The sequence below is a fragment of the Aedes albopictus genome, chromosome 2, assembly GCF_035046485.1.
Source record: "Aedes albopictus strain Foshan chromosome 2, AalbF5, whole genome shotgun sequence".
Classification (NCBI taxonomy): Eukaryota; Metazoa; Arthropoda; class Insecta; order Diptera; family Culicidae; genus Aedes; species Aedes albopictus.
Window position 1 is genome coordinate 142,422,665 of NC_085137.1, and position 26,820 is coordinate 142,449,484.

A 26,820-nucleotide genomic window follows, 5' to 3' on the forward strand; every position below is an offset into this window, starting at 1 on the left:
CTGTAAAAGGTTTTCAGCTTGAGAGCTGGTTCGCCTCCGATTTAAATACTTTTTAAATCAATGTCCTTTGGATGAAATTAAGATATGATAAAAGCTTCGGGTTACCTATGAAAAACTGATATTAGGGTGCATCTCGAAAGAAACATCCTTAACAGATAGCTTGAAGAACGTGGGTGGATGCACATGGGCCCTACAGTGACAAAAATATGTTTGTTTACGCAAAGCAAATAGGCCCTTTTCAAATGTTCGTCTAGTATTGTAGTAAGAATTTTGATTTCATTGAATGCGCAGCTTCACAGTACTAATCAAGAATGTTGTAGTTATACATTGCTGGTGAAATCAACACTCAACACTTAGATGAGGATGATGATGATGATGATGATGGGACGTCAACACATGCATTAGTTTATGTCAAATGGGTGAAAATATGGTTTGAAATAAAAAAAACATTTTCGTATAATATTCTACCGCACACCTTTCGAGTATCAAAAGAAAATGATAAATAGATTGAATCTTCTACTTTTCTTTGAACAACCAAGTTTTTTTTTACATTTTCATATTTAAGGCTTCCTAAAGGAGGGTTAAAGTTTGAACATTTTTGTATGTTTTCTTTGCTGGGCCATGAAAACAACTGGAAAAGCTTGAAATAAAATTGCACAGAATGTTGTTGTTGTGGGGGTGGAAAGTTTCCCAAACTCTCTTGAGCAAACCGCGTTTGTAGGTGGTAGGTAAGCTAAAAGCTGAATAAACTTTATTTGAACGATTTCGATTGAGCTATTTTATGTTCAACTTACAATTTTTGGTGACCTTCAAACGGTAGGGTCTTATCACAAGTACACCGGATCGGTCTCGTTACGGCTAGTTCGTGTGCTGTAGGTTAAGGAATTCTTAATAATACAAACTAGTTTGCTATCAGATATACTTACAAACTGATATAGGAATAGGATTTTCAATTGTTGAACTTTCTATAACTTTTTCTAGCACGAAGCGTATGTTTAGCGGCTACCTTGAAGATATAATGAAATTCACTAAAGGTTAAATACAGCATAATTTAAGGCAAAGTTTTCTCTACCTTTGTACTATAGATTTTAAGCTAATATTGCATGAAATAGCACTAAGCCGCAAACACTTTAGATAAGTTCCAATTCAAACTAATTTTAGATATAAATTTACTAAATACGTATTAGAATAAGGAATTCAATTGGTTAACACCACAAGATGATTTGCACTATTGAGATCAATCAACATCTACTTCGGTTTGTTTTGATTCTACCGTTCTATGGTCTTTCTCCTCTTCGCATGGTCAACCTATCGCTGTAGTGGTCCGAACTAGACCATTACGACGGCAACAGTAAATCGACCACAGTTGATCTGTTGCAGAGGGGTGACGTGACAGTTGTTAACTGACAAATTGAGAGTTGAATTTGTAAAAAAAACGCGTTCTGGTCACCACGTTGTATTCGTTAGACCGGCGCCATAATCAACTAAGCCACAGAACATGTAACGATTCTGTGAAAGAGAAAGTCAAACTGACTACGAGCCCACACCATGAACACTTTTTTTTTCGACTTAGATGCCAATCCACAACACACTCGCGCGTTTGTGCGCACACACAAACTACAAGTGAGAACGAATTCTTTTTAGGAAGCCAAGACTCACTCTCGCACTTCGCATACCTAGCACCAAGCAATCTGTTTGCTGGTGTCTAATTTATTATGCGTCGAGACTAAAAATTGATGTTTTGGCCACTTTTCAGATGACATTGTAGCTTTTGTACACTCTTAAAAATTAGGAATTTACCCATGACGTAAACCAAAAACGTACGTAAACATTTCATAACTGAAGGGCCAATTTGAATGGATTTTACATCCATCATGTAAGTTCGAGTTGATTGCACCAGATGTCAACAAAACTATCTGACCAGGTAGATAGATTTTTTTTTTTGTTTTTATTAATGTGTATTTTAACTTATAGCTAATTCTACACTTGGTAGATAGAAACAGTTTTACATTTATCGCTATCCCTACAACTAGGTGATATGGCTGAGAGGTATAATCCGTGCCTCTCAATCAGCGGATCAGTGTTCGAATCCAGTTCATTATTTTACTTTCATATGTTGCATCTGTCGATTCGGTTTTAGCAATTGCTAGCTCGACTTTATTTGTGATAGAAGATGTAAATTTGTGTCAAACGGGACGCTCCTTTTATGTGCATCCGAGAGAACTTAAATTTACTTGACTTTTTCTAAGAGTGTATTGAATCGCAACGATTTACACATTTTATTGCCGCCAATCATTCTTTCATTATAAAAGATTGGAATGAAATGAATATACTATAAAATTGATTTTCTCAGGAGAGTGTTTTTGTATGGCACGTAAGATTTCTCAAACCCTCCTCCCCCCATAAGCCCTTACGTAATTAATGGACAGCCCCAAAAAGGCAAACGTGGATTTAAACTATACATATGAAAGTACATTTCGGAGGTATTTTCATTACAACCAAGCCTGTGTTAAACTTTTTGGACTAAAAATAGAATTTGTCGATATCTTCGTCATTCATAAACGCCTGTAAACAATCTGCTGTACAACTCTGATTATTTTTTCAAGGAATGGCCAGTTCGGTAGATTGGTTATGGTAGATTCTAAATCTGGTACCAGGTATCAGAAGGCCGGCTCCAGAGGCACGTTATCCTCCATTTGGGACATTTGTGCCATCGCCAAAATAACAGCCTATTTCATCATCTACCTGAGGGAAAAGTAAGGAAAAGGGATTTGGATGGGGATAGGGACAGGTAGGGAAATAGGAAAAATACCCTGGAAGAGGGTACTAACGCACAAGCGTACCTCAATGGGTTCAAACAGCGCCCTGAATAACGCTGTAATAACGCATAAAGCGAAAGAGAGCCTATAGCTCTTTACCACAGCGGGTTAAGAACAACAGAATATCCTGAAGATTCAGGTTTCTGAAGTCAGTTTCACTTAATAAGTGTTTACCGAATACTCGGAAACGCAGTTGCGCGAAGACTGGGCAGTTACATATCAAATGATACGAAGTTCCATAATCGGATTCACAGCTATCACAGGCAAATGAATCAGCTTGCTGAATATTCGCCATGTGATAGCTGAGTCGGCAGTGGCCAGTCAATGCTTTGACCAGCATGCTGCAATTCTGCTTAGACAGATTAGTTAGATACTTCGCCACCCGTAGAGATGGCTCAGCACTATACAATTTGGTTTGACGACATGACTTCAAACTATTCCAATATTGTCTGTGTTGAGTGACAGCCCAGGTGTGAATCTGAAGCTTAATCCAACACTTCGATATCGGAATAGCTGGCTCAGGGCCAATGAAGTTATGTGATGCTCCAGAGCGAGCTAACTCATCAGCCAATTCATTTTTAGCGATGGAAGCATGACCAGGTACCCATAGAAGGTGAACAGCGTTTGCTGAATTCAGCTCCTCGATTTGAGTTCGACAAGCGATAACTATCTTCGACCTTTAGTTGGCCGAAGCAAGTGCTTTAATAGCAGCCTGGCTATCTGAACAGAAGTATATTACTTTGCCCATTACGTGCTGCTGAAGTGCTGATTTCACTCCGCACATAAGCGCAAAGATTTCGGCCTGAAAAACGGTGCAGTGTCTACCAAGTGAGTAAGACTGATACAGCCTTAGCTCACGAGAATAAACACCAGCACCTGCTCGACCTTCGAGAAGGGAGCCATCAGTGTAACATACGATGCCGTCTGAAATACTTCTTTCCAGATAACCAGATGTCCACTCTTCCCGGGAAGAGAATTTCGTGGAAAATGTCCTATATGGAAAATTACAAGCAATTGTAAGATCATTTGGAGCAAGGACAATTTTGTCCCAATTCACCAAAAGTGAAAACAACGAGGTGTGTGTTGATGTGCGGTTCACAGGAGTTTCCTCTAGTAGACCGAGTACCCGTAACCGGTAAGTGCAAGAAAGTGCTTCTTGTTTGAGATGAATGTGTAGTGGGGCAACGTCAAAGAGAACTTCGAGCGCTGCCGTGGGAGTTGAAGAGAACGCTCCAGACATCGCCATTAAGCACATCCTTTCGAGATGGCCTAATTTTGATTGGACCGTTCTCACTTCACCCTTTTGCCACCACACAAGACATCCATAAGCCAATATTGGCCGAACCACAGTTGCGTAAATCCATTTGATATACTTGGGTTTTAGACCCCAAGTTGTACCAAAAGTACGCCGGCATTGCCCGAAGGCCATACAAGCTTTCTTGATTCTGAACTCAATGTGAGGTGTCCAGGAAAGCTTGGAATCAAGAATGACTCCAATGTACTCTACCTGTTCAGTCACATCGATTTCAGAATCAAAGAGGCGCAAAGGTCGAACGCCATTACGGTTTCGCCTTTCCGTGAAAAGAACAATAGATGTTTTACTCGGATTAACCGAAAGGCCATATTGGCGACACCAACCCTCAACTACCTGAAGGGCGTTTTGCATCAAGTCGAAAAGGGTGCTGATGCACATACCAACTAACAATGTTAGGTAGTCGTCGGCAAAACCATAAGTAGGAAAACCGCTATTATTGAGTTGCCTCAATAGCGTATCTGCTACGAGATTCCACAAAAGCGGTGATAAGACTCCCCCTTGGGGGCATCCACAAACACTCAATTTCCTAATCCCTGCTAGACGCAATGTCGAGAAGAGATATCGGTTTTTGAGCATTTGGTGAATCCAATTGGAAATCATTGGAGATATACCATGACTCCGTGCGGCTTCCAATATGGCATCGAAAGGCACGTTGTCAAAGGTACCCTCGATATCTAAGAAAACACCCAAACAAGATTGCTTTTGAGCGAATACTTTCTCGATATCGTAAACAACCTTGTGTAAAAGAGTCACAGTGGACTTACCAGATTGGTAGGCATGTTGGTTCACATGAAGAGGCACATTGGCCAGATGAACATCACGGATGTGATGATCCACAATGCGTTCTAAGCATTTCAGAAGAAAAGAGGTCAAACTGATAGGTCTGAAACTCTTTGCTTCTTCATACGACGCACGACCCACTTTCGGAATAAACTTTACAGTAATATCCCTCCAGGATTTGGGAATATACCCTGTAGCAAAACTGCAAACAAGTAGTTTTTTCAAAACATGTTCGAAATAATCAAATCCCTTCTGAAGCAAAATAGGATAAATCTCATCTGCCCCAGGAGATTTGAAAGGAGCAAAGCTATTAAGAGCCCACTCAATCGATTCTATAGTTACAATACTCCGAGCCGAAGCTAAAGAATCATAACTACAAGAAAAGACATCAGGATCATCCTAAGATGTAATATCCACACATCCAGGGAAGTGTGTGCTGAATAAGCATTCCAGAACTTCCTCATCAGAGGAAGTCAGATCGCCATTTGGCAAACGAAGTTCGTTCACCCGGAAATCCTTAGATTTCGCATGGATTTTGTTTAACCGACTGACTTCACTCCAGCTGGAAACATTTGTACAAAGGTTTTTCCAGCCGGATCGTTCAGCAGACCGGAGAGCTTTCCTGTAGGCCTTGCGAGCCGACCTGAAAGCCTCCGAACCAGCCGAACGTCGTCTTTTCCAACTCTTTCTACATTGTTTCCTAAGTTTCGCCAGATCAGAGTTCCACCAAGGGGTTCCTCTTGTGATCTTCACAGACCGTAGAGGGCATGCTTCTTCAAAAGCTTCCATGATGAAGGTCGTTGTAGTATCAACGGCATCATCTAAATCACTTGGAGTGTCAATGGATGGTGAATATCCATGAAATTTGGCTGCAACCAAATCAGTATAAAGATCCCAGTTTGTTGACCGAGGATTCCTGAAACGCAATGTTTGCGAAGTAACATTTAAATGTTCAAAAAAGATATAGCGATGGTCAGATAAAGATTCTTCATCTGACACATGCCAATTGGTCAGCTCGTGACTAATTCTGCTAGAGCAAAGCGTTATATCTAACACTTCCTCTCTAGCAGATACCATGAAGGTTGGGCGGTTGCCTATGTTAAGTAATGCAAGATCTGTACTACTTAAGTACTCCATCAAACTGGAGCCTCTCAAGTTAATGTCTGAACTGCCCCAGATGATATGGTGAGCATTAGCATCACTGCCAACAATTAGCGGAAGGCCTTTTGAAGTGCAGTATGCGATGACTTGTTTGAAAGCATCCGTAGGGGATGGTTCATCATGCGGTAAATACACAGAACAATAGACGTATTTCCTGTTGAGGTTTCCAACAGATACATCAATTGTGATAGCACATACATCTCTGGTGGTTAGTTCAGAGATGAGTGAAGCAACTATTGCGTTGTTGACAAGCACACAGGCTCGAGGCATGACACGCGAGTTTGCCATTTCATGTTTACTGAAAGTAGCAAACACCGGGTTCACAAGGTTTCCTAGATAGGAATTTCCCTTACGAAAGTAAGGTTCTTGTACCAAGGCCACTTGGGCTGTACCATTTTGCATAAGTCTGCAAAGATTGATCGTTGCTGTTCTTTTATGCTGAAGATTGATCTGAGCTATCCTAACCGTAGCCACTACCCAAACTAGGTAAGATTAAACTCTTCGCAACAACAGCCCAACAAAGACCAGCAACAATAAAACAAAATCGGTATCGATTGGAAAACGCCAAAGGCGAGGATACACAGAATACACTGTAAATCGCAGAGACGAACCAGCCAAGGGCTGAAAGTCTCTCAAAAAAAGATAAATCAATCAATCAATCAACTGTAAATCGCATAATGCGAAACCATATAGGTGAAAATTTAAACTAATTAACAACATCTTCATAATCCCGCCCTTATTTAGCCTCAAGTGAGACTAAAGAAGGGCAGCTGATTGTCTCGGAGAAACACAAGGTCCACTGCACCATTGCTCCGGTTAGCGCAGTAAGGGCTACATACTGTGGAGGGCGCCCTGGTACTCCACAGGCTCCGTTAGCGGTTAGGTTTTTATTAGACCCTCCTAGCCATTCATTTCTAGGCACGGTAAGCATAAAGCCGCATCACACCATGAATTAGGGGTCACCTGTTGGTGGATTCTTACCACCGGAACAGGCGGTCCGTAGTGTTATTCTTAGACAATTGAGACAATCGCTACCGACATACTCATACAGGTTCATCTGGGGGTTTTTCTAGGATTTTCCCATACAAATTTCCCGTGATTATCTTTTTCCACGATTTCCTCTTTATAGTTCGCAAGGAATGTCTTTTGGTGTTCCTTCCGGAATTTCTTTACAAAATCTTGCTGGGAATTCATGCTAGAATTGCTCGTTTTGTGGGCATTTGTCCATGAAGTTCATCTGATCTCCTAACAGGGATTTCTTCAGAGATTTCAATAGAATTATTATTTTAGGAATTATTCTACAGTTTTATAGGGATCCCACTAGGGCCGGGTTTAGGGAGGCGAAAAGAGGACCATGGCCCTGGGCCCCCACATTTCAGCAATCAAAAGAACTGAAATATGCTGTCTACTGACGTGGCCTATATGCAGTGTCGAAACATCAGGTGAATAATAATACTCATTTTTAAAGCTTTATTTAGATGGACTGTTGAATTTTAGTCCGATTTTTTTTGAGTTAAGGTTCTTACTTTATTAAAAAATAACTACTAGAGTTTTTCCTGAATCAAGGATGTAATTGATGACCAACTTTTGATGAAATGCATAGATTCCTGGACGAAATAGCAGAAGAAATTTGTAGAGAAATTTCAACAGATCTAGAAAGAATTTAAGAAATTTTTAAACATTTGTAGTAAGTCTGGAAAATTTTGTACTAGATTTCTGATTTCCAGGAAATTTCAAGAATGATTTTCTAGAAATGAAAACAATAATTCTATAAGGAACTCATCATGAATTTCCACTAAAATTTATTCAACAGTTTCTATTAGAATTCCCGCTTAGAATGTCCCTATGAAATTTCCTTTGCTCCATGATGTTCCAGCAGAAGTCAAAATCTTTTAATAGGTCCTCAGAAACACCCCCAACCCCCCCCCCCCCCCCCCCCAGCCCCCAACCCAACAGAACTTTGTATTGGCTATTGTTCTGAATCATTTTTTCCACAACCAACATTAGTACTTTTTGTAAGAATTATAAATGATTGTATCTTTTCTTTTGAAAGAAATGAGTTTTTCTACTAAAAATTCATTCCACTCAATAGAACAGGGTATTTTGCTTAGAGGATTCGAAGTCGGTAAATAAAACAAATTTTCACAATTTTTCATGTACATCCTCAAAAAAAAATGGGCTTCCACAGCACTGTCGCCCCGGGACGCCCCTTTAGTTAATCCTGCTCATGATGCCTCTAAGGATTTCATCAGAGATTGCAATAAAGGTTCTTTCATAAATTACTCAAGGGATGAATCTGGAACTCCTGTAGATGTTTTTACAGAAATTACCTACTTCTAACTTTATTTGGATGGTAGCTGTTGTCTTTTATAAGATATTTTTCCTTCTTTCAAACATAGGTTGTTTTCAAGTTTCTCATTTCATTGCGTTTTTATTAACCAACTGCTGATTTTTTTAACATAGGCTGCTCTTTCGCTATGCGCGTAACTAGAGCACAATTGAAGCCCAGCTCCAATATTGTGCAGCGCACATGTAATGTATTACAGCCAGCGCGCAAAACGTTGGACCTGGGGAGGCAATTGCGCACATATGTAATATGTTTTAACATGTTTTAGCTAAAGGGTGATACGGTCAAAATTTGGTCACACAATTTGTTTCATAACTTGAGACTGCGTGCACCAAAACCGCTGATTTGGACCAGTATTGGTACATTATATGTAGCTTATACCATAAAATTTTCATCAAAATCGGTTTAGTATTTGCGGAAATATTGTGAATCATGAAAACTGCAATTTTAAAATTTTGTACAAAGAGGATTAAAAATAAGAACACATTTTTACTCTTTTTTTATAGAGCCAGAAATACTGAACCAATTTCAATGAAAATTTTTCTGTGTGTAAAGTATACATATCTTATCAAAATGTTGTGTAAAAATTTCACTCAATTCGATCCAGCCGTTACAAAGTTATATTTGTTTAGGTGTCAAATTTTGGTCACACAATTTTTTTCATAACTTTAGATTGCGTACACCGAAACAGCTGATTTTTGGATCAGTAATGGTACATTATATGTAGCTTGTACCATAAAATTTTCATCAAAATCGGTCTAGTATTTGCGGATATATTGTTGAACGCTGAGATCCGCAATTTTAAAATTTTGTGTAAAGAGGATTCACACATTTTTACTGTTTTATTTATAGAGCCCGAGATACTTAACCGATTTCAATGAAAATTTTTCTGTATGTGAAATATGCATATCAAAATGTTGTGTAAAAATTTCATTCAATTTGATCCAGCCGTTACAAAGTTATATTTGCTTAAGTGTCACCCGGTCAGTTTTTTTCATATTCAAACTGCTACAACTTTGAAAGTATTTATACAAAATGGCCCAAAATTTTACTAAGAACGTATTTTCATAATAGTACTATACTGTAAAATTTTGATAAAAATCGGAGCAGTATTGGTAGTTCTATAATCAAAATTGTGCTTTATTGACCTTAAATTACCGAAAATTTACTATGGAGCGCCTTTGTACAAAATTTTAAAAAAGGTAGGTCGATGGTTTTGTCTATATATCAACCAATACTCAATCGATTTTGATGAAAATTTTATGGTATAAGCTACATATAATGTAGCATTACTGGTCCAAAAATCAGCTGTTTTGGTGTACGCAGTCTAAAGTTATGAAAAAAATTGTGTGACCAAATTTTGACCGTATCACCCTGTATTACAGCCGCTGATTTTTTCTCCTAACTTTTCGTCAAATATTTTTCTATCTTTTATCCCTGTTATTTTCCTTTTGAATTTCAGTGAGTATCTTTTGACCAAATGTCTATTCGACGAGTTTTCCATTTGACTAAATGTCATAAGTTTTTTCTTACATAAAATGGTTTTCGACCAAATGCTATCCAACCAAATGTCTTCCGACCAAATGTCATGGGTTCATTTCTTTGAATATTTTTCCACATATTCCTCCTGGGATTTTTTGGAGGTTACGTTTTGGAAATTAAAGCGGAAACGGAGTCGAATCGAGTAGTATGTGGTAATGCAAAACAAAACAGTGGGACAAAAATTTGCACATATTCAACTATAATATGTGATATTCCAATTATTAAAATAGACATAGATACACATAGACTTTGTATGCGTTGCGTATAGATGTTAAAAGTTGAGTCGGTTTTCTTGATGGGGCGATGGAAGTGCGAGTGAAAAATCCGGGTTCAGAATCGCGCTACAATATTCGTTGGTCAGTCGGTTTCCACGGTAGGGCGATGGAAGTGCGAGTGAAAAATCCGGGTTCAGAATCGCGCTACAATAATCGTAGATCAGTCGGTTTCCACGGTAGGGCGATGGAAACGCGAGCACGAAATCCGGGATCAGTGGTCATCGTGATCAAATAAATCATAATCGTGATGAAGACCGCGACGTGTATTTCCATATAACTAGTGGATCATATCACCTAACAGAGGTGGCTCCTAGATCCACACCTTACCCTACCCTACTAACCACCATTCCTTCCCGTGACAACTGTGGGGATGCTGTGGATTCCACGGTTTCTAGTAGCAACGGTTGTCGAACTAACATTCCTTCCCTTTCCTGACGACCGTAAGGACGTGGCCAGCGCCGTTATTGACTTTAAATAGCTGAACTCTCGAATTGTGCACATTGAGAATGGTTAGCTAGTCCCAAGCTTTCACATTCATTGGCTCTCTGTGCAACTTCGATTGTTCTGGTCAATCACGGAGTAGCAACTACGATGTGTACGGTTATCTTTGCTTTGCTTTGCTTTGTTGCGTATAGATGTTAAAAGTTAATTAAAATGGTATTGCTCATCAGCAAAATTATGCTGGTTCGTCCCGAAAGGGATGTGCGTGTTGCCAGGTTTCAGTTTACCAGTTTAGTCACATTAGTATGTTCTATAAATGTAATCTCACATGTAAAAATGGCATCGATTTGGCAAAGAGATATCTTTTTTTTGGGAATTATCTGAATAGAGAAAAATGTTTGTTTTAGATCTGAAGTAAGAACTTCTAAACTAAAGAAACAAGACAAGCATATTTTGGGGACTAACTTTTTAAGGGCCGATTTCTTCACCTCGGCTTAACCGGTAAGCCAGGCTTACTCATATAGTTAAACCTGGTTTAACGCTTAAGCCAGGGTGAAGAAATCGGCCCTAAGAGAATATTGTTGAATATTGCATCTTTTGTTCATTGCCAGAAGCTCTTGGAATAGGGTAACAAATAGCCTTAAAAATGAGTAGGATAAACTGAGTTATGCATTGCTCAGATTGTGAGAAATTGGCATAGGCATTCTGGAATATTGCATCTTTAAGTTCTGCTGGAGGTTCGACTGTATGGTTCCAACAATTAATTAAAACCGGCTACTCAGTCTTGAACTAACAAACGATGTGCATTACTAGCCATTGCCAATAGTCCGTTAGAAGTTATTACAAGCCAACTAAGTCATGTACCATCAAACAAAAAACAAGACAGTTACAGTTAGACGAAACATAAGACCAAAAACGACCAAATTAGTTTCCCCCTGAAGAAGACACCAACCCCGTGTCGAAACGTTGGGCAAGTAATACACATCGTTTGTTAGTTCAAGACTGAGTAGCCGGTTTTAAATAATTGTATCTTTAAGCCTGTAGGTTCAGGAATGACGAAAATATTATATTGTAACTAATTAGGGGCTGTCCATAAACCACGTGGTCATTTTTTTGGGACTTTTCACCCCCCCCCCCCCCCCCCCCGCGTGGTCATTAGTCCATACAAAATTTTTTATTTGTCCATACAAAATCGTCATTGGCCGAACCCCCCCCCCCCCCCCAATGACCACGTGGTTTATGGACAGCCCCTTAAGCTCCTTTAGCAGTTAGCAGTACTCAGCCATCGCATTGCATTCAGTATGAGAATGTAAAAATATGTACTTTAAGTAGTCGAAAAGAGTACATACACACTAAGAATGAATCGCAGAATTCTGTGAAAGAATTCACCGAAACTAAACTGTAAAATATGTTTTCGCAGAATTTTCTGTGAAATCCGAAGTCTTCCAGTCCAACTGTCAAAAGTTTACTGAAAATTCGGCGAAGAGAAACAAGTCACCGATTTCTGTGAAATTTTTACATAAATGTTCGGTAAACATGAAAATGTCAACCGTGCATTACGATTTTCACCGAATTTCTGTAAAACCCGCAGGCGGGAATATTGCCAAGCACGGATTGTCAAAACGGAATCGATTGTATTTAAATGTTATTTCGTGATGGTGCAAAGTGAAAACCATACAATAATTTTCAAACAAGTTCAGATGATTCCCGAAGAATCCTCAGCACATCTCCCAAACTCATTGAATGCAACTTCTTGCAGGCATTTCTAAGGCAATTCTTGAAGAAAAGGCTACATTTTCGAATGAATTATTGTATCGGTTTTTGGAAAGATCAGACAAAAGGCTGTCTATTTTTTTTTGTTGGCAGTTTGGTGCAAATGTTGGCGATTTCATTGAAGATTTTGTCGAGGATTCTTAGAAAAATATATCAATAATTTCTTTAATCAAATAAATAAATTCGATAATAAATTTCATTTTACAAAAAAAAAACTGTAAAGATTCACAGAAAACTTCGGTGAACCGCCAATCATCCAACTGAAAAATCACCGTAAGTTTGAGAAAATTCACCGAAACGTTCTGTGAAACCTACAAATATAAACAATGAATTCACAGAAAACATGTAGAAAAATCACCGAACTGTTCGGTGCTTTTGACAGATGCAAATTTACAATCTTTACAGATCGTTCGGTGAACCAAAATTTCACCGAACAGATCACCGAAAATTCTGCTGTTGAGATTTCGGTGAAATTTCACAGAATTCTGTGATTTATTCTTAGTGTGTAATTTTCCAAGAATTACGTTCTAAAGATTTTTAAAAGAGATTTCAACAGAAACGCTTGGCTTATCCCATAATTAACGGTGGTGTTGTTCTATTTCTGTAGACGCAAGACTCAAGTACCCACGGATTCAGTGGGCCATCCACTACTGTATAGCACACCCAAGCGAATATGCACCACGCTAATGTTCCATGTGAATAGTAGAAAACGAAACTCGCAACAAAGTATTTCAACCTGTACACTTCATGTCCTTGCGTCATCGTTGTCGACGTCGGTCGTCGAGGGAAAAACTGCACCAACTTCAGCATCTCTCAAAAGTACTCAAAGTCACATATTCAAACGCACAGCCCGTCCACATAATGTTGCGAATGTAATTGAGTCGTTAGCTTATCATGTTTATTGCATTTAATAATCTGGAAAACTTTGAAGCACCAAGTAAACCGGAGAGTTCCGCCCCTGCTGTGGTGGTGGCAACAAAGGTGGTGGAACCACCACACACACAAACACACATACACACATACTCCGGTGGTTGTGGTACTAAAGGTCGACTTGCTTCACCATAAGTGGGCGGGAAAATTGCGGAAAATGAGCTTCACTCGCCAAACAACGCTGCTGCTGCTGCTGCCACGGCATACCGGTATCTTCGTCGTCATCAACGTCATTAGGATAGAGCTTTTTTCCTCTATCGCCGCCGCGCCATGGAAGGTGAAGGTGCAAGGGGATATGCTACTAACAAATTACACTTGGTGACGGAACTGAATTGATGGTGTTCTTGGATGCCTCGCTGCATCGCCGCGTATAAACCCCCCCGGGCCCGGGGGATGCGGTTGTTTGCCGGAGGAGATGGTGACGGTGGTGGAAGACAAATAGACGACAGAGCCCAATTTAACGCTCCATTTGAGACAGAACCAGCCCTAATGCCGAACGAACCTTTTCTTCCGGTTTTTGTTTTTTCTCTGCTGCTCTTGCTTTCGGCTCATTTGGGAACTGTTGCACCCGGCTAGGACTGGGATCAAGTTTCGGCCTACAGTGGCCGTTCGATTCCCCGGCCCCGGATCTACCCGATGGAGAACCAAGCCATACCGGATGACCTGCGTAGCCACGTGTCGCACTTTTCGGCCGTCGGAGGCAAAGTGGGCAAGGCTCGGTCCATCGCCGACGGACAGTCCCACCACAGCTACTCGAACCACTCGCAGCGAGGCTACCTGGGATCGGCCTTCCCCAGCAATCTCGTGAACTCTCGACCAGGTGGGTCCAAATATGCGAACCTTGGACGGAGGATAATTGTAGATATTTATAATCATTCTAAGATCTTGCATCCGCAGAACTCAGACAATCGCGCCAATCTTTGGCGGCCGCTTCGGAACGGATGTCCAGGGCTTCCTACGCCGGATCGATAGTGCACGGCGGTCCGGCCCACAGTATAGCATCGAGTACGCGCCGGACCCGACCGAGATCGCGCTCCCGTGACCAGTTGAATGGAACGCACGTCCACACCCACCAGCATCGTCCCGGCAGTCGGTAAGTTTTAAACTGTTTTGTCCAAATTTAATATAAGTTTAAGTAATACCTAATCAGCAGGCACCGAAATTATCTGATAGAAGGTGATACTATCAATTATCTGATAGAGCACTGACTGATACTATCAATTCGGGCAACTAATACTATCAGTTCTTTTCTATCAGCGATAGTATCAAAGATAGAATGGTTTCTATCACGGATAGAAAAAGCCAAGGTAGTAGTATCTCTATCAGTAAAAACCCTAATTAATCCACCTAGCGGTGATGGCACCTTTCTTGTGCCTTCAAAAACACATTACAACACAACTCAAGTGACATGTTGATGAAAATCGCACTTTCATACGTTATATGAAATTTATTTCATGGCATCAGAGTTCATATTGTTCATCTGACTTTTGATTTTTGAGCCGCCATTTTAAATTTAAATCCGGCAACTTGGAAATTCTGGTTGACATTTTTGGACTCCAGACTCTTCCCCATACCAGATACACCCATATTAGATGGTTTTAGAGCCCAAAACTCCAATAAACATCCGCTATTTTGAATTACACAGCACAACATTTGTTTGCCTCAAGAGCAAACTGATGTGTCTCTGACAGATTTTGAGACGCTGAATCCGGATCCGGGCTCAGATTTGCTCCAGCACGTCACAATTTTGAGCTATAGCTCAATTTATAGGGCAAATAATGCGATTTTTGACTTTTTTGACTGCAAGCCATTAAGCATGGACATATTTTTTTTGAAGCAACTAAAAGGTAAATTGGTCAATAAACATCTAAATTAACGACTCATGCAAAATATTTCGTTTTACCAAATCAAATTTCATAAATATAAGCATTTTATGTTAGTATGTAAACTTGCATGCAACTTTTGGAGGGTGACTTGTATGAGAAATATCATACCTAACAAAAATCCCTTAAAACTATCAAATTCGATTTGGTAAATCGAAATATTTTGCATGAGTCGTTAATTTAGATGTTTATTGACCAATTTACCTTTTAGTTGCTTCAAAAAAATATTTCCATGTTTAATGGTTTGTTGTCAAAAAAGCCCAAAATCGCATATTTTGCCCTATAAATTGAGGTATAGCTCAAAATTGTGACGTGCTTTAGCAAATCTGAGCCCGGATCCGGATTCAGCGGCTCAAAATCTGTCAGAGACACATAAGTTTGCTCTTGAGACAGACCAAAAGTTAATTTTTGTTACGCTGTGTTATGAGAAGCCATATTGGGTCATCTAGTTGTCATTTTTGGAGTGCAGACTGCTTCCCCATATCAAATATACCCACATTACATAGTTTCAGGTCCAGAAACTCCACTAAACAATCGCCATTTTGAATTTTGAGACGCCATCTTGGATAATTTGGTCGCCATCTTGGATATTTTATTCGTCATTTTTGGACTCCAGACATCTTTTCAATACTAAATATACATATATTGCATGGTTTTAGATCCTAAAACTCCATTAAACAGCCGCCATCTTGAATGTTGAACCACCATCTTGGATATTCTGATCGCCATTTTTGGACTCCTGACATCTTCACCATACCATATACACTCCCGATCAAAAGTTTGGGGTCACCCCCTCAAAAACATGTCATTTTTAGGCCCATATCTTCGCCAATTTGCGTCCGATTTCAAAACCCTAGGTCTCATTCAATAGATAATAAGTCAAAGAAACTTTGAACATGATTTAAAAGAAACTTTTTCAAAAAATTTCGTCTGTAAACTTAACCCAAAGTTGCCAAATTTTCTAAAAAATGAATATAAACTTACGGCAGTGTCGCTGGAAATTGGGTCGACAAAATTTTAAGATGAGAGCGGTAATATAACCCATTTTCTATTAGCTTTCAACACTTTTTACAGAACTTAGCTAAAAAATCTAGAAAAAAGTTATTAACCTTCCAGGACGCGCGCCATCAAGCAACCGAAACTGCACCGCCGGCACGTTGTATACAACGAGCGAAGTTTTTTGGTGGTGTTGTACTTTTTACAACAGCGCGCGCGCTGAAGGGTTAAGTAAATTATTTCTTCATGTCATCGACCAAACGTTTGGGGTCACCCCTCAAAATGATGTATGTATAGGCCAAAAGTTTGGGGTCACTATCGTAAAAAATGGAAAATTGATTTGTTGATATCTTTGTCATCTTTCATTCAATTTTAATTCTTCTTGGCTTATTTGAAACAAAATAAATGATACTTACTTCATAAACATTGATCCACACATATTTGTTGAAATTTACATACTAAAACTTAACGTAAAGTTGCCTCATTTTTTGAAGTGTGGTGAAAGGTGTTAACTTTACATAACATTTTTATATACAAAAATCGTTAAATACGTTAAGTTGAAGACATCAATCGTAAATTTTGTTAATTATCTTTGAAATGAGCCAAAAAGAATTAAAATTGAACTATAGACGATGAAGATATCACCAAATCACTTTTCCATGTTTTACGAAAGTGACCCCAAACTTTTGGCCTATACATCATATTGAGGGGTGACCCCAAACTTTTGGTCGATGACACGAAGAGTTAATTTTCTTAATAACTTTTTTTCTAGGTATTTTAGCTAAGTTCTATAAAAAGCAGTTGAAAGCTAATAGAAAATAAGTTATATTAGCACTCTCATCTTAAAATTTGCTCGACCCAATTTCCAGCCACACTGCCGTAAGTTTATATTCATTTTTTAGAAAATTTGGCAACTTTGGGTTAAGTTTACATACATTTTTTTTTGAAAAAGTTTCTTTTAAATTATGTTTAAAGTTTCTTTGACTTATTATCTTTTGAATAAAACCTATGGTTTTGAAATCGGACGCAAATTGGCGGAGATATGGGCCTAAAAAAATGACACGTTTTTGAGGGGGTGACCCCAAACTTTTGATCGGGAGTGTATACCCATATCGCTTGGTTTAATATCCTAATACTCCATTAACAGCGGCCATCTTGAATGTTGAACCGCCATCTTGAATTTTAGACCGCCATCTTGGATATTCTGGTCGACATTTTTGGAATCCAGACTTCTTCCTGATACCAAATATACCCATATTGCATGATTTCAGGTCCTAAAACTCCATTAAACAGTCACCATCTTGAATTTGAAGCCGCCATCTTGGAATTTCAACCGCCATCTTGGATATTTTGGTTGCCATTTTTGGACTCCGGGCATCTTCGTAATACCAAATATACCCATATTGCATGGTTTTAGAGCATAAAACTCTATTAAACAGCCGCCATCTTGAATTTAAAACCGCCATCTTGAAAATTAGACTGTCATCTTGAATTTTGGGCCGACATCATGGAATTTCTGGTTTCCAGTGTTCATTTCGCATAAAATTCGTCAACCATATTAAAGGTTACAAAAATCGTCGCAGTTTGATGTGTCGCATGATGGAGCTTGGTTCAGTTTTATATACGGCCAGTTCCACCGGTTCTGGTCCGGATCACTGAAATGGCCATTTCTCCGGAACGCCTCGACCGATCCGAACCAGTTTTAATAGCAAACAATGCGGTAAAATTACGGTTCGATTCGAGCTTTAATCAGAAAAAAAATCGGCCAATGGGGAGTGCCTTAAAAATGAGCAAACTGTTTTTGCGCACAGACATACATACATACATACACACATACATACATCATCTCAGTTCGTCGAACTGAGTTGATTGGTATATGTGACGTGATCATCCGAGCCTTCTATCGAAAATTCGTTTTTTGAGTGAACATATAGCCTTTCAGTACACTTCGGTGTACGAGAAAAAGGCAAAAAGGTGAGAATGATACTATCGACAAATCTTCTATCAATTGGGTTTTTAAATTTAGAAAAGTTGGTCGATTTTTTATTTTTAAACAAAAGAGCACCTTTTTCTGAGCCACTATGATTTTTTTCAGATTTTTAGAACATTATTTTGATATCTAAAATCAATTTCAAAGATATTTTCTGAAATCACCTTTTGACAGCTGGGCAACTGCTTGACAGATCCGCCCTGTACAAAATGCGACGAGGGGTTATTCAACAAATCGCTCCCATACAAACTTCAAATTGATTTTTAAATAGGTTCCCGGCCATCAAAATTCATGAAAATTTGGATTTCGGCTCAGTTTGGCATGCAGATTTAGAATATGGAATTATTTCAACTCCGCTAAAGAAGCCAATTTGTGGGACAATGAGCTTGATGTTTCATACGCCGTCATAAAATTCACGGCTAGAAGCAGAATTTTGAAAATTGATGGAAACTTCGGAACGGGCTCGAAGAGTAGCCGAAAATCAATATCAGCCGCCATTTTTAAATCCAAGATGGCAGCCATCGAATTTCAAAAATCGATAGAAACCCATGCAATATAAATATTTTCAGATCGAGCTCGATGAGTAGATGTCGGAAATCGATGTTCGCAGCTATTTTGAAATCCAAGATGGCGGCAATCGGATTACGGCAATCGATAAAAAAAACCACACAATATTACGATTTCATTATCATTTCTTTTGGAAATTTCTCATGAGATTTTTCTATTACACTTCACAGAAGTTTAATTGCGTTTTTAGAGATTCTTCCAGGATTTCTTAAAAAAAAACTTCAATATTTTTCTTCGGGTATTGTGTCTAAAAGACAATCTGAATTTTGATGAGGGATTTCTCCAGGAATTCCTCTAAACAAATTCCTATAGGAAATTCCACCAAGGGCTTGTCAAGCAGTTTTATAAAGGAACTTACTCAAGAAATTTCTTCAGCAACATCTTCTAGGATTCCTTCGGGGAATTTCTCTTTGATTCTTTTAGATATTCCTCCAGATTTTTTTTAAAGAATATCTCCAGAGATTTCTGCATAAATTAGACAGAAGATTTTTTTCAATAGTTCCTCCACGGATTCTTTTTGAAATTTCTTCAGAAATTCCTCCAGAAATATTTCTAAACACCTCTCAAGTAGTTTAAGGATTATTCTATGAAATGTCAGCATTCACCAGAAATTCTTCCATGAATTTTTTATCTGAAATTCATCTACAGGTTTTTCTCAAAAAATCTTCAGGATTTTTGAAAATTCATTCGGACGGCTCTTCCAGGAATCACTTAAATTTTGTCAAGGTTAAATGAAAAAAAATCTTCAAGCTTTATTTTTGGTACAGCTTTAACGGTTCCTTCAACAATAGGTATCTCCTGGAATTACTTCAGAGATTCTTCCAGGAATTCTTTCTGATGGAATATCCTACAGAAGTACTTCGTAAAATTGCACAAAAATACTGGATTTTTTTTTTTTTCAAAGATTCCCTAAAGGAATTTGTAAAGGGATTCCTAGAGATACTTTCTGAAAATTCCAAGAAAACATTTTGAAAATTTCCAGAAGAGATTCCGGAACAATATTCTCTGAAACAATTTCTGAAGTAAACTTTGGAGAAGTTTCTGCAGGAATCTCTGGGGAATACCTGGAGGAACTCATTGAGATGGCACTGGAGGAACGTTATGCGAAAAACAGTATGAAGTAATCTTTGGAGAAGTTTCTTAAGGAACCCCACGATTTCACTTTAGAGAAATTCCTAGAAGAATTTTACGAGGAGTCTCTTGAAAAAATCCCGGAAGAGATTTCTAAAGGACGCTCTTGAGGAATTTCTGAAGTAAACCTCAGAAACCTGGATGAATGCTTGAAATAATTTCTGCAGGAATCCGAGCAGAAACGGCAAACAAAGCTATTGGAAGAGTCCTTGAATAAATCTATAATAAAACTTCTGATGGAATTCTTGGAGGTTGTTCTGAAGCAGGCAGACATTTCTTCGAAGATTTGTCTTGGGATATCTGAGGAGGAGAGGCACTTCCAGTAATTGTTCCAATGCTTTTTTCAAGGTTTCCTTCAGGAATTTCTTCAGAGATCTTTTAAGGTATTTTAGCAGGTATTCCTTCAGGGATTTCTTCAGGGATTTCTCCATATATTCCTTCCAGCATCCCGCTAAAGATTGCTCTAATAATTCCGTCTGGAATTATTCGAACGATTTTGCAAGAATGCCTTCCAGAAATTCTTTCAGAAAGTTTTACCAGAGATTTTTCAAAAATTTATCCAGAAATTGCCTTAAAAAATGCAAAAAGAATCCTTCGAATAGTCCATCCAAGTATTCCTTCAATAATTCGTCCAGAAATTACTACAGACATGGATATCTTCAGATTTTATCCAGAGATCTACAGAAATTCTTCCAGGAAATCGCTAAGAAAGTTCCCCTGAGATTCCCTAAGGAAAACCTTATGGGATTGCTTCCAAGATTCCACATGAGGTTTCCTCCAGGAACTCCTCCATGTATTCCTTCTGGAACTGCTACAGAGATTCCTTCAAGAGTACTTCTATTTACGTACTCTTTTTAGGATTTCCTCAAGAATATCAAAGTTTAGGTTTTCTCAGGAATTTCAGCGTTTTTTTTTTGGTAGTTCCTCCCGAGCAGAGGGAAAGAAAAAACTTCAGAAGGTTCAAGAATAAATTTATGATATTATTTTCAATACTTTTACCTCTAATCTCAATCAAACCAATACCACGTTTTGATCGTCAGTATTTGACCTCCACCCGGGCTTCTGAGATTTCTTCAGAAACTCGTCGCAGAATTCTCTCAGGAATTGCTACTTGGATTCCTTCAGGATTGTTTTCTGGGATTCCTCCAGAAATTCCTCCTGTACTTCTATCAGGATTCCTCAGGGAACTCCTGCAGGGATTTCTCTGAAATTCCTGCAAGGATTCGTCCAGGTCTTCTTCTAGGAATTCCTCTAGAAATTTCTCCAGTTATTTCTCTAGAGATACCTCAAGGAAAACCTCTAGAGATTCCTCCAGGGATTCTTCCAAGAGTTCCTGCAAGGATTTTTATAAGGATTGCCCCAGGAATTCCTTCAGAAATTCATCCGGAATTGATCCAAGAATGCCTCCAGGAGTTCCTTCGAAAATTACTACGGGAATATCTCCAGGATTTCTTCGGAAATTCCCCCACGTATATAGCCTGAAAATTTTCCAGGAATTTTACCAGGTATTCCTCCAGGAGTCCATCCTGAAGTTCTACAAGGAGTTCTTCCTGGCATTCTTCCATGATTTCATCCAGCCATTTTTCCTGGGACTCCTTCAGGAATTACCCCAGGTATTTGACAAAGGAAGCGCTAGGGAATGGGTCCATGGAGGAATTAACAAAGCGGCATATGGAGAAACTTCAGGATCCCTTTAAAAAAATCTCGATGGGGTATCTGAAGATATTCCTGATTGAAGGACTTCCAGAAGAAATCGATGAAAACAACACCGAAGGAATCTCTGGAAGAATTCCTGAGTAAATCTCTGGAAAAAGTCTTCAATCTCTAAAAGGTGTTGAAAAACAATACTCAAGAAGTCCCAAACGGAATCACCAGAGGAATTTCCGAAAGAAACCCTTGAAATAATCTAGAACAGGAAAATCGGGAAATCACTGGAATTATTCCAGAAGTAATCTCTGAAACAAACTTCAAGGGAAGTGCTGAAGAATGAATCGCCGAAATCTATGGAGACATTCCCAAAGCAATCTCTGAAAAATTTCCCACTAAATTCTTAGTGTAATTTCGGGAGAAATTTCTGAAGGAATCCATTGGTCAATGTAAACGATTATAGTATTTGCGAACTCGTATTCACTCTTCGCATTAACGCGATTGCATTGGTACACCAATGCGAGTTAAACTGGCAAGTTTTAATTGCCAAGCGAAGTCGTATTGTCATCGCAGTACGCAATTATGCGAATTCATTGGACACTTTGCGAGTTCGCTTGCACACTTTTGCGAATAAGCTAAGTTCATCGCAATATTATTTTACTACGATGTAGCCATACCATATAAAAGTAGAGTAGATTTGTATTCTTATGCGACTTTTCCAGATACATCGTAATAGGTCCAAAAAATAGTATCATATGCGATGAAAATTGTCCCTCGGCCGTACATATATGCGATATTAAGGACAAACGTCTTGAAATCCCGCTTCAACAGTGCATCAGAACTTCAAACGCACAAATCTCAAGAAGCAAGCTTCACACAATAGTGCATTTCATTATTCTGTTCTTGCCATGAGACACACATGCCAAGCAACAATTCGATTTATCCATGAAGTATGAAAATAATATGAAAATATATTTATAATTTCTGCAACATATTTCCTGGAACACACATATTACGTATACATCAAATTATAATTATTATTATCTTATTTTTTCATTCTTTCGTCCATCCCACAGTTACTCCACCGCCGGTTCGACGCACACCCTGAACAACTACTGCGACACGTCCGACAACTGGACCGACCACGACATGGACATCTACATGGCGCGCAATCCAACAACCCGGAACGGCGGCATGGTGCCATTATGAGAATCACTTCTCGCTTCCCCCTACTCCTGATGCTACGACAACTACGACGATGACGACGACGACGACCACCACGTGATGTTTGACCGTCAACGCACCCAACCACCACAATCACCACCGGCACTGGGGGCACCACCCTTCCTTCTGATGACCGCCACCTGACAGCGACCGCCCGCGGCGTCTTCACAGACGCCGTCGGGCCCCAATCCGGAACTGGTGCTAGATCCTCGCCGGTGGTGGTGCCGTTGTGACCAACCGAATGCCCCCATCTGCTACGGGGATGACGACGACGATGGGTACTATCACCATCAGCAACGAGGGCCGCATCAGTACCGACCAGAGTTGGACGAGCTGCTGGTCGTGGAGCTGGAAGAAGAGGACGAACCCCCACCGGACTACGAGTCGGATGATCCGGGTGGGGGCCAGGCAGTGGCCACCGCCGCCGCCGGTCCCTCGTCAATGGTGGAGCAGCGCAACACGTCGTCGTCTTCTTCGGTTCACGTTCGCAATAACAACAACAACAACAGCGTCATTAGCAACAGCAACATCAATGGTCAAGTGAGTTCCGGGACCGGGACCGGTTTGGGGGCGGCTGGGCAGCCAAGGCAGGAGACCAGCTTCGTCGAGTGGGAAAACTATCGTAATCGAATGAGGGAGAATCTGCGGTGCTGAAGGACGACATCCGTTCGGTAGATCTGGCGGTTCAAAAGATGGAGGTTTATGTGTGTATATTTTCCGTTTTTCGATTGACCCGGTTTTCTACACATTTCGTGGTGCTAGGTTGGGACGTGTCAATAAGTACAGTGGCGCAAGTTCAATTTTGTACGGAGAGGAGAGGTGTTTTCCGACTGAAATGTTTTAACTTTGCCGACACCTGTATCAAATGTGAAATACTATATCTTTAAACCTTTGAAGTCGGATTTTTACCAAGCATTATTATATAGTTTTTTCTACGTATTTCTGTGGTTTTGGTGCTCAAAAGCATAGAAAGGGTAGAATATGATGCAGAATATTTTATGTGGATATCCTAGGTCATCCAAATTGTTCTTGAGTTGAGATCCTAAAGCCTACGCGTGTAAGGTGTAACGGTTACTTCTTTCATTATACAAAGCTACGATATGTAATCTATCATGACCAGTAAGTCTTCTGGAAGTTCAATAGACAGTGTCAGAACCATCAGGATATCCTAGGTCATCCAAACTGCTCTTGAGTTCAGATCCTAAAATTTACGGGTGTAACGGTAATTTATTTCATTATATAGCACTACTATTTATATTTTATCATGTCCAGTAAACCTTCTGAATGTTCAATAGACAGCATCACATTAGTCGGGATATCCTAGGTCATCCAAATTGTTCTTGAGTTTACATCTTAAAGTCTACGCGTGTAATGGTAACTTCTTTCATTATACAAAGCTACGATTTGTAATCTATCATATCCAGTAAGTCTTCTGAAAGTTAAATAGACAGTATCAGATCAGTCGCCTAGGTTATCCAATCTGTTCTTGAGTTTAGATCCTTAAGTCTACCGGTGTAATGGTTACTTCTTTCATTAATACAAAGCTATGCTTTGTAATATATCATGTCAAGTAAGTCTTCTGGAACTTCAATAGACAGTATTAGAACCATCGGGATATCCTAGATCATCCAAACTGTTCTTGAGTTCAGATCCTAAAATTTACGGGTGTAACGGTAATTTATTTCATTATATAGCACTACGAGTTATATTCCATGATGTCCAGCAAGCCTTCTGAATGTTCGATAGACAGTATCACATCAGTCGAGATATCCTAGGTCATCCAAATTGTTTTTGAGTTTAGATCCTAAATTCTACGGGTGTAACGGTAACTTCTTTCATTATACAAAGTTACGATATGTAATCTATTATGTTCAGTAAATCTTCTGAATGTTAAATGAACATCATCAGATCGAATCATAATAGTTTGGATGACAACTATTGTGATATTAAAAATCTAGCATTTCCAGCAATTGAAGTTTCTGTTGTAATGATTGCGTCTTGGTTCGTGGCTGCAGTCCTTATCCTCAGCCGCGTCCCACATTTGCCTTCAGATTTGTTCTCGAGATGTGGCTTCGGCATATGTTCACCTTAGCTGAAAGTTCTTAGTTGAAGGCAAGCTTAGTAATCCTAAAATATCACAAAGTTATTTTGGGATGGCTCTGAGTTTCACAGAAGTTCACGAATCTGCATGGGTTAGATTAGTTAAAGTAACTTTTCATAGCCCAAATAATGACTCCAACGAATGCAGATTTCAAAAAATGAGTTCCATAAAAGTTTGAACAACCATAAATGTTTCAAAGGTACAGAAGAACAATCCCTACTAGTCTTTGTAGAATATTGGTAAATATGGTTCATTATGAATCATTTTTAAGTGTAGCAGACTAGCATTGCAAGTGTCAATATAAAGCTGTGTGCTCCATGAAAGATTGGATAACCTAAATTATCACAAATCTAGCATGAAGTGACCCTTGAGAGTTAACAGATTCATGGACCCTATTTGGTAGTGTTACGTTACTATCTAAAACGAAATCACCTCATGTTACAGGGGTTGTGTTTATCAACTAAGCCCCATAACAGTAACGATGGCCCATAATATCGCAAAAATATATAACAACGCCTATTGTTCCTAGAATTACTTTGATAAATACAGTGGATGTAACACTACTTAACGTACTGGCAAAAGCTATTAACACAAGTGTAGACTTGAAGCTAAGGTCTCCGAAGTAGTTCGGATGATCTGGAATATTTCAAAATCAGCTTGGAATGACTCATGCAATTCCAGGGGGATAACAGATTACAGTTGGACCCTTCTGGGTAAAGTCTCTCTAAAGAAAAAAAAAATACAGCTGGATCTGTAATGTTACTGTTCAGTGTTAGAATTACTTCTGCTACTGTCAAGAGCTGAACTTGAACAGTTTGGTCAACCCTTGATGTCTCAAAGGTTCATAATAATATATAGTAGACTTCAGGTTAATCCAGTAACCGCGATTGATTACACTGCTCGACAAAATTTTACAAAATTTTGTGTTATGGGATGAGACAAAAAAGAACAGGAGTTTGGGACCCTAGAAATATCATAGTGAAAGAATGTTTGAAAAATATTGGACCGGGCCTTCACAGTTTATGACCGAAGTTTGTATGGAGAACACGGGGTGTTCAATTGATATGCGTAGAAAGATCGTGCCGACACTTCTAGGGTCCCAAACCCCTGTTTTTTTTATCTCATCTCTTAACAAAATTTAGTGTTGGACGGTGTTATGCAACGTTACCGAGTATATCAGATATGGCTGCTGTGACGAGCGTAGATCTGAAGTTCAGAACTCCAAGACAGTTAGGCTGACCTGGAGTATTACTATAAAGTCTATAACTGACATTTGAGATTTGAAGAGCTTCACGGATCCCAGCATATAATGCAATGCTATTAGTTATGGCGAAAACACATAAATTTATTCTAGTATACTTGAAGGACTTCATTATAGGACAGTTTGGATGACCCTGAATGTCCCAAAGGTTTATAATAATATCCGGTAGATTTCAGATTGGTCAAATACCCACGGTTAAATATGCAACGCTACTCAGTACAGCAGATATGGCTGCTGTTACGAATGTAGAACTGAAGTTCTGAACTCCAAGACACTACCTTGGCTGACCTGGAATATCCCAACAGTGTCTCTCAATGACATTTGAGATTTCAAAAGCTTAATAATTTCTAGTACACTTCAGATTGATCCAGTAAGTGCAGTTATTATGCAACGTTACTCAGTATAGCAGATATGTATGGCTGCTGTTACAAGTGTAGACTGAAGTTCTGAGCTCCAAGGTAGTTTGGCTGATCTGGAATGTCCCAATAGCATCTCTAAATGACATTTCAATAGCTTCACGGATCTTAGCTGATTATGTAATGATACAATTTATGGCGAAAACACATAAAGTTACTCTTGTAGATTTGAAGGACTTCATTATAGGACAGTTTGAACGACACTGAATGTCCCAAAGGTT

General features: G+C 39.2%; 1 protein-coding gene across 6 annotated transcripts in view; it reads left to right on the forward strand.

The window, feature by feature from the left end:
- Nucleotides 1-26,516, forward strand: part of LOC109416537 (nyctalopin) — a 705,340-nt gene extending 678,824 nt beyond the window's left edge. For 3 of the 6 annotated variants that reach the window (XM_062850552.1, XM_062850557.1, XM_062850553.1), the window contains 3 exons: nt 13,960-14,203; nt 14,266-14,476; nt 22,674-26,516. In XM_062850552.1, coding sequence (XP_062706536.1) covers nt 13,960-14,203; nt 14,266-14,476; nt 22,674-22,806 — 588 coding nt within the window. In that variant the 3' untranslated portion in view covers nt 22,807-26,516. The other 3 variants (XM_062850554.1, XM_062850555.1, XM_062850558.1) reach the window with 2 other exon arrangements.
- The last annotated feature ends 304 nt before the right edge of the window (nt 26,517-26,820 follow it).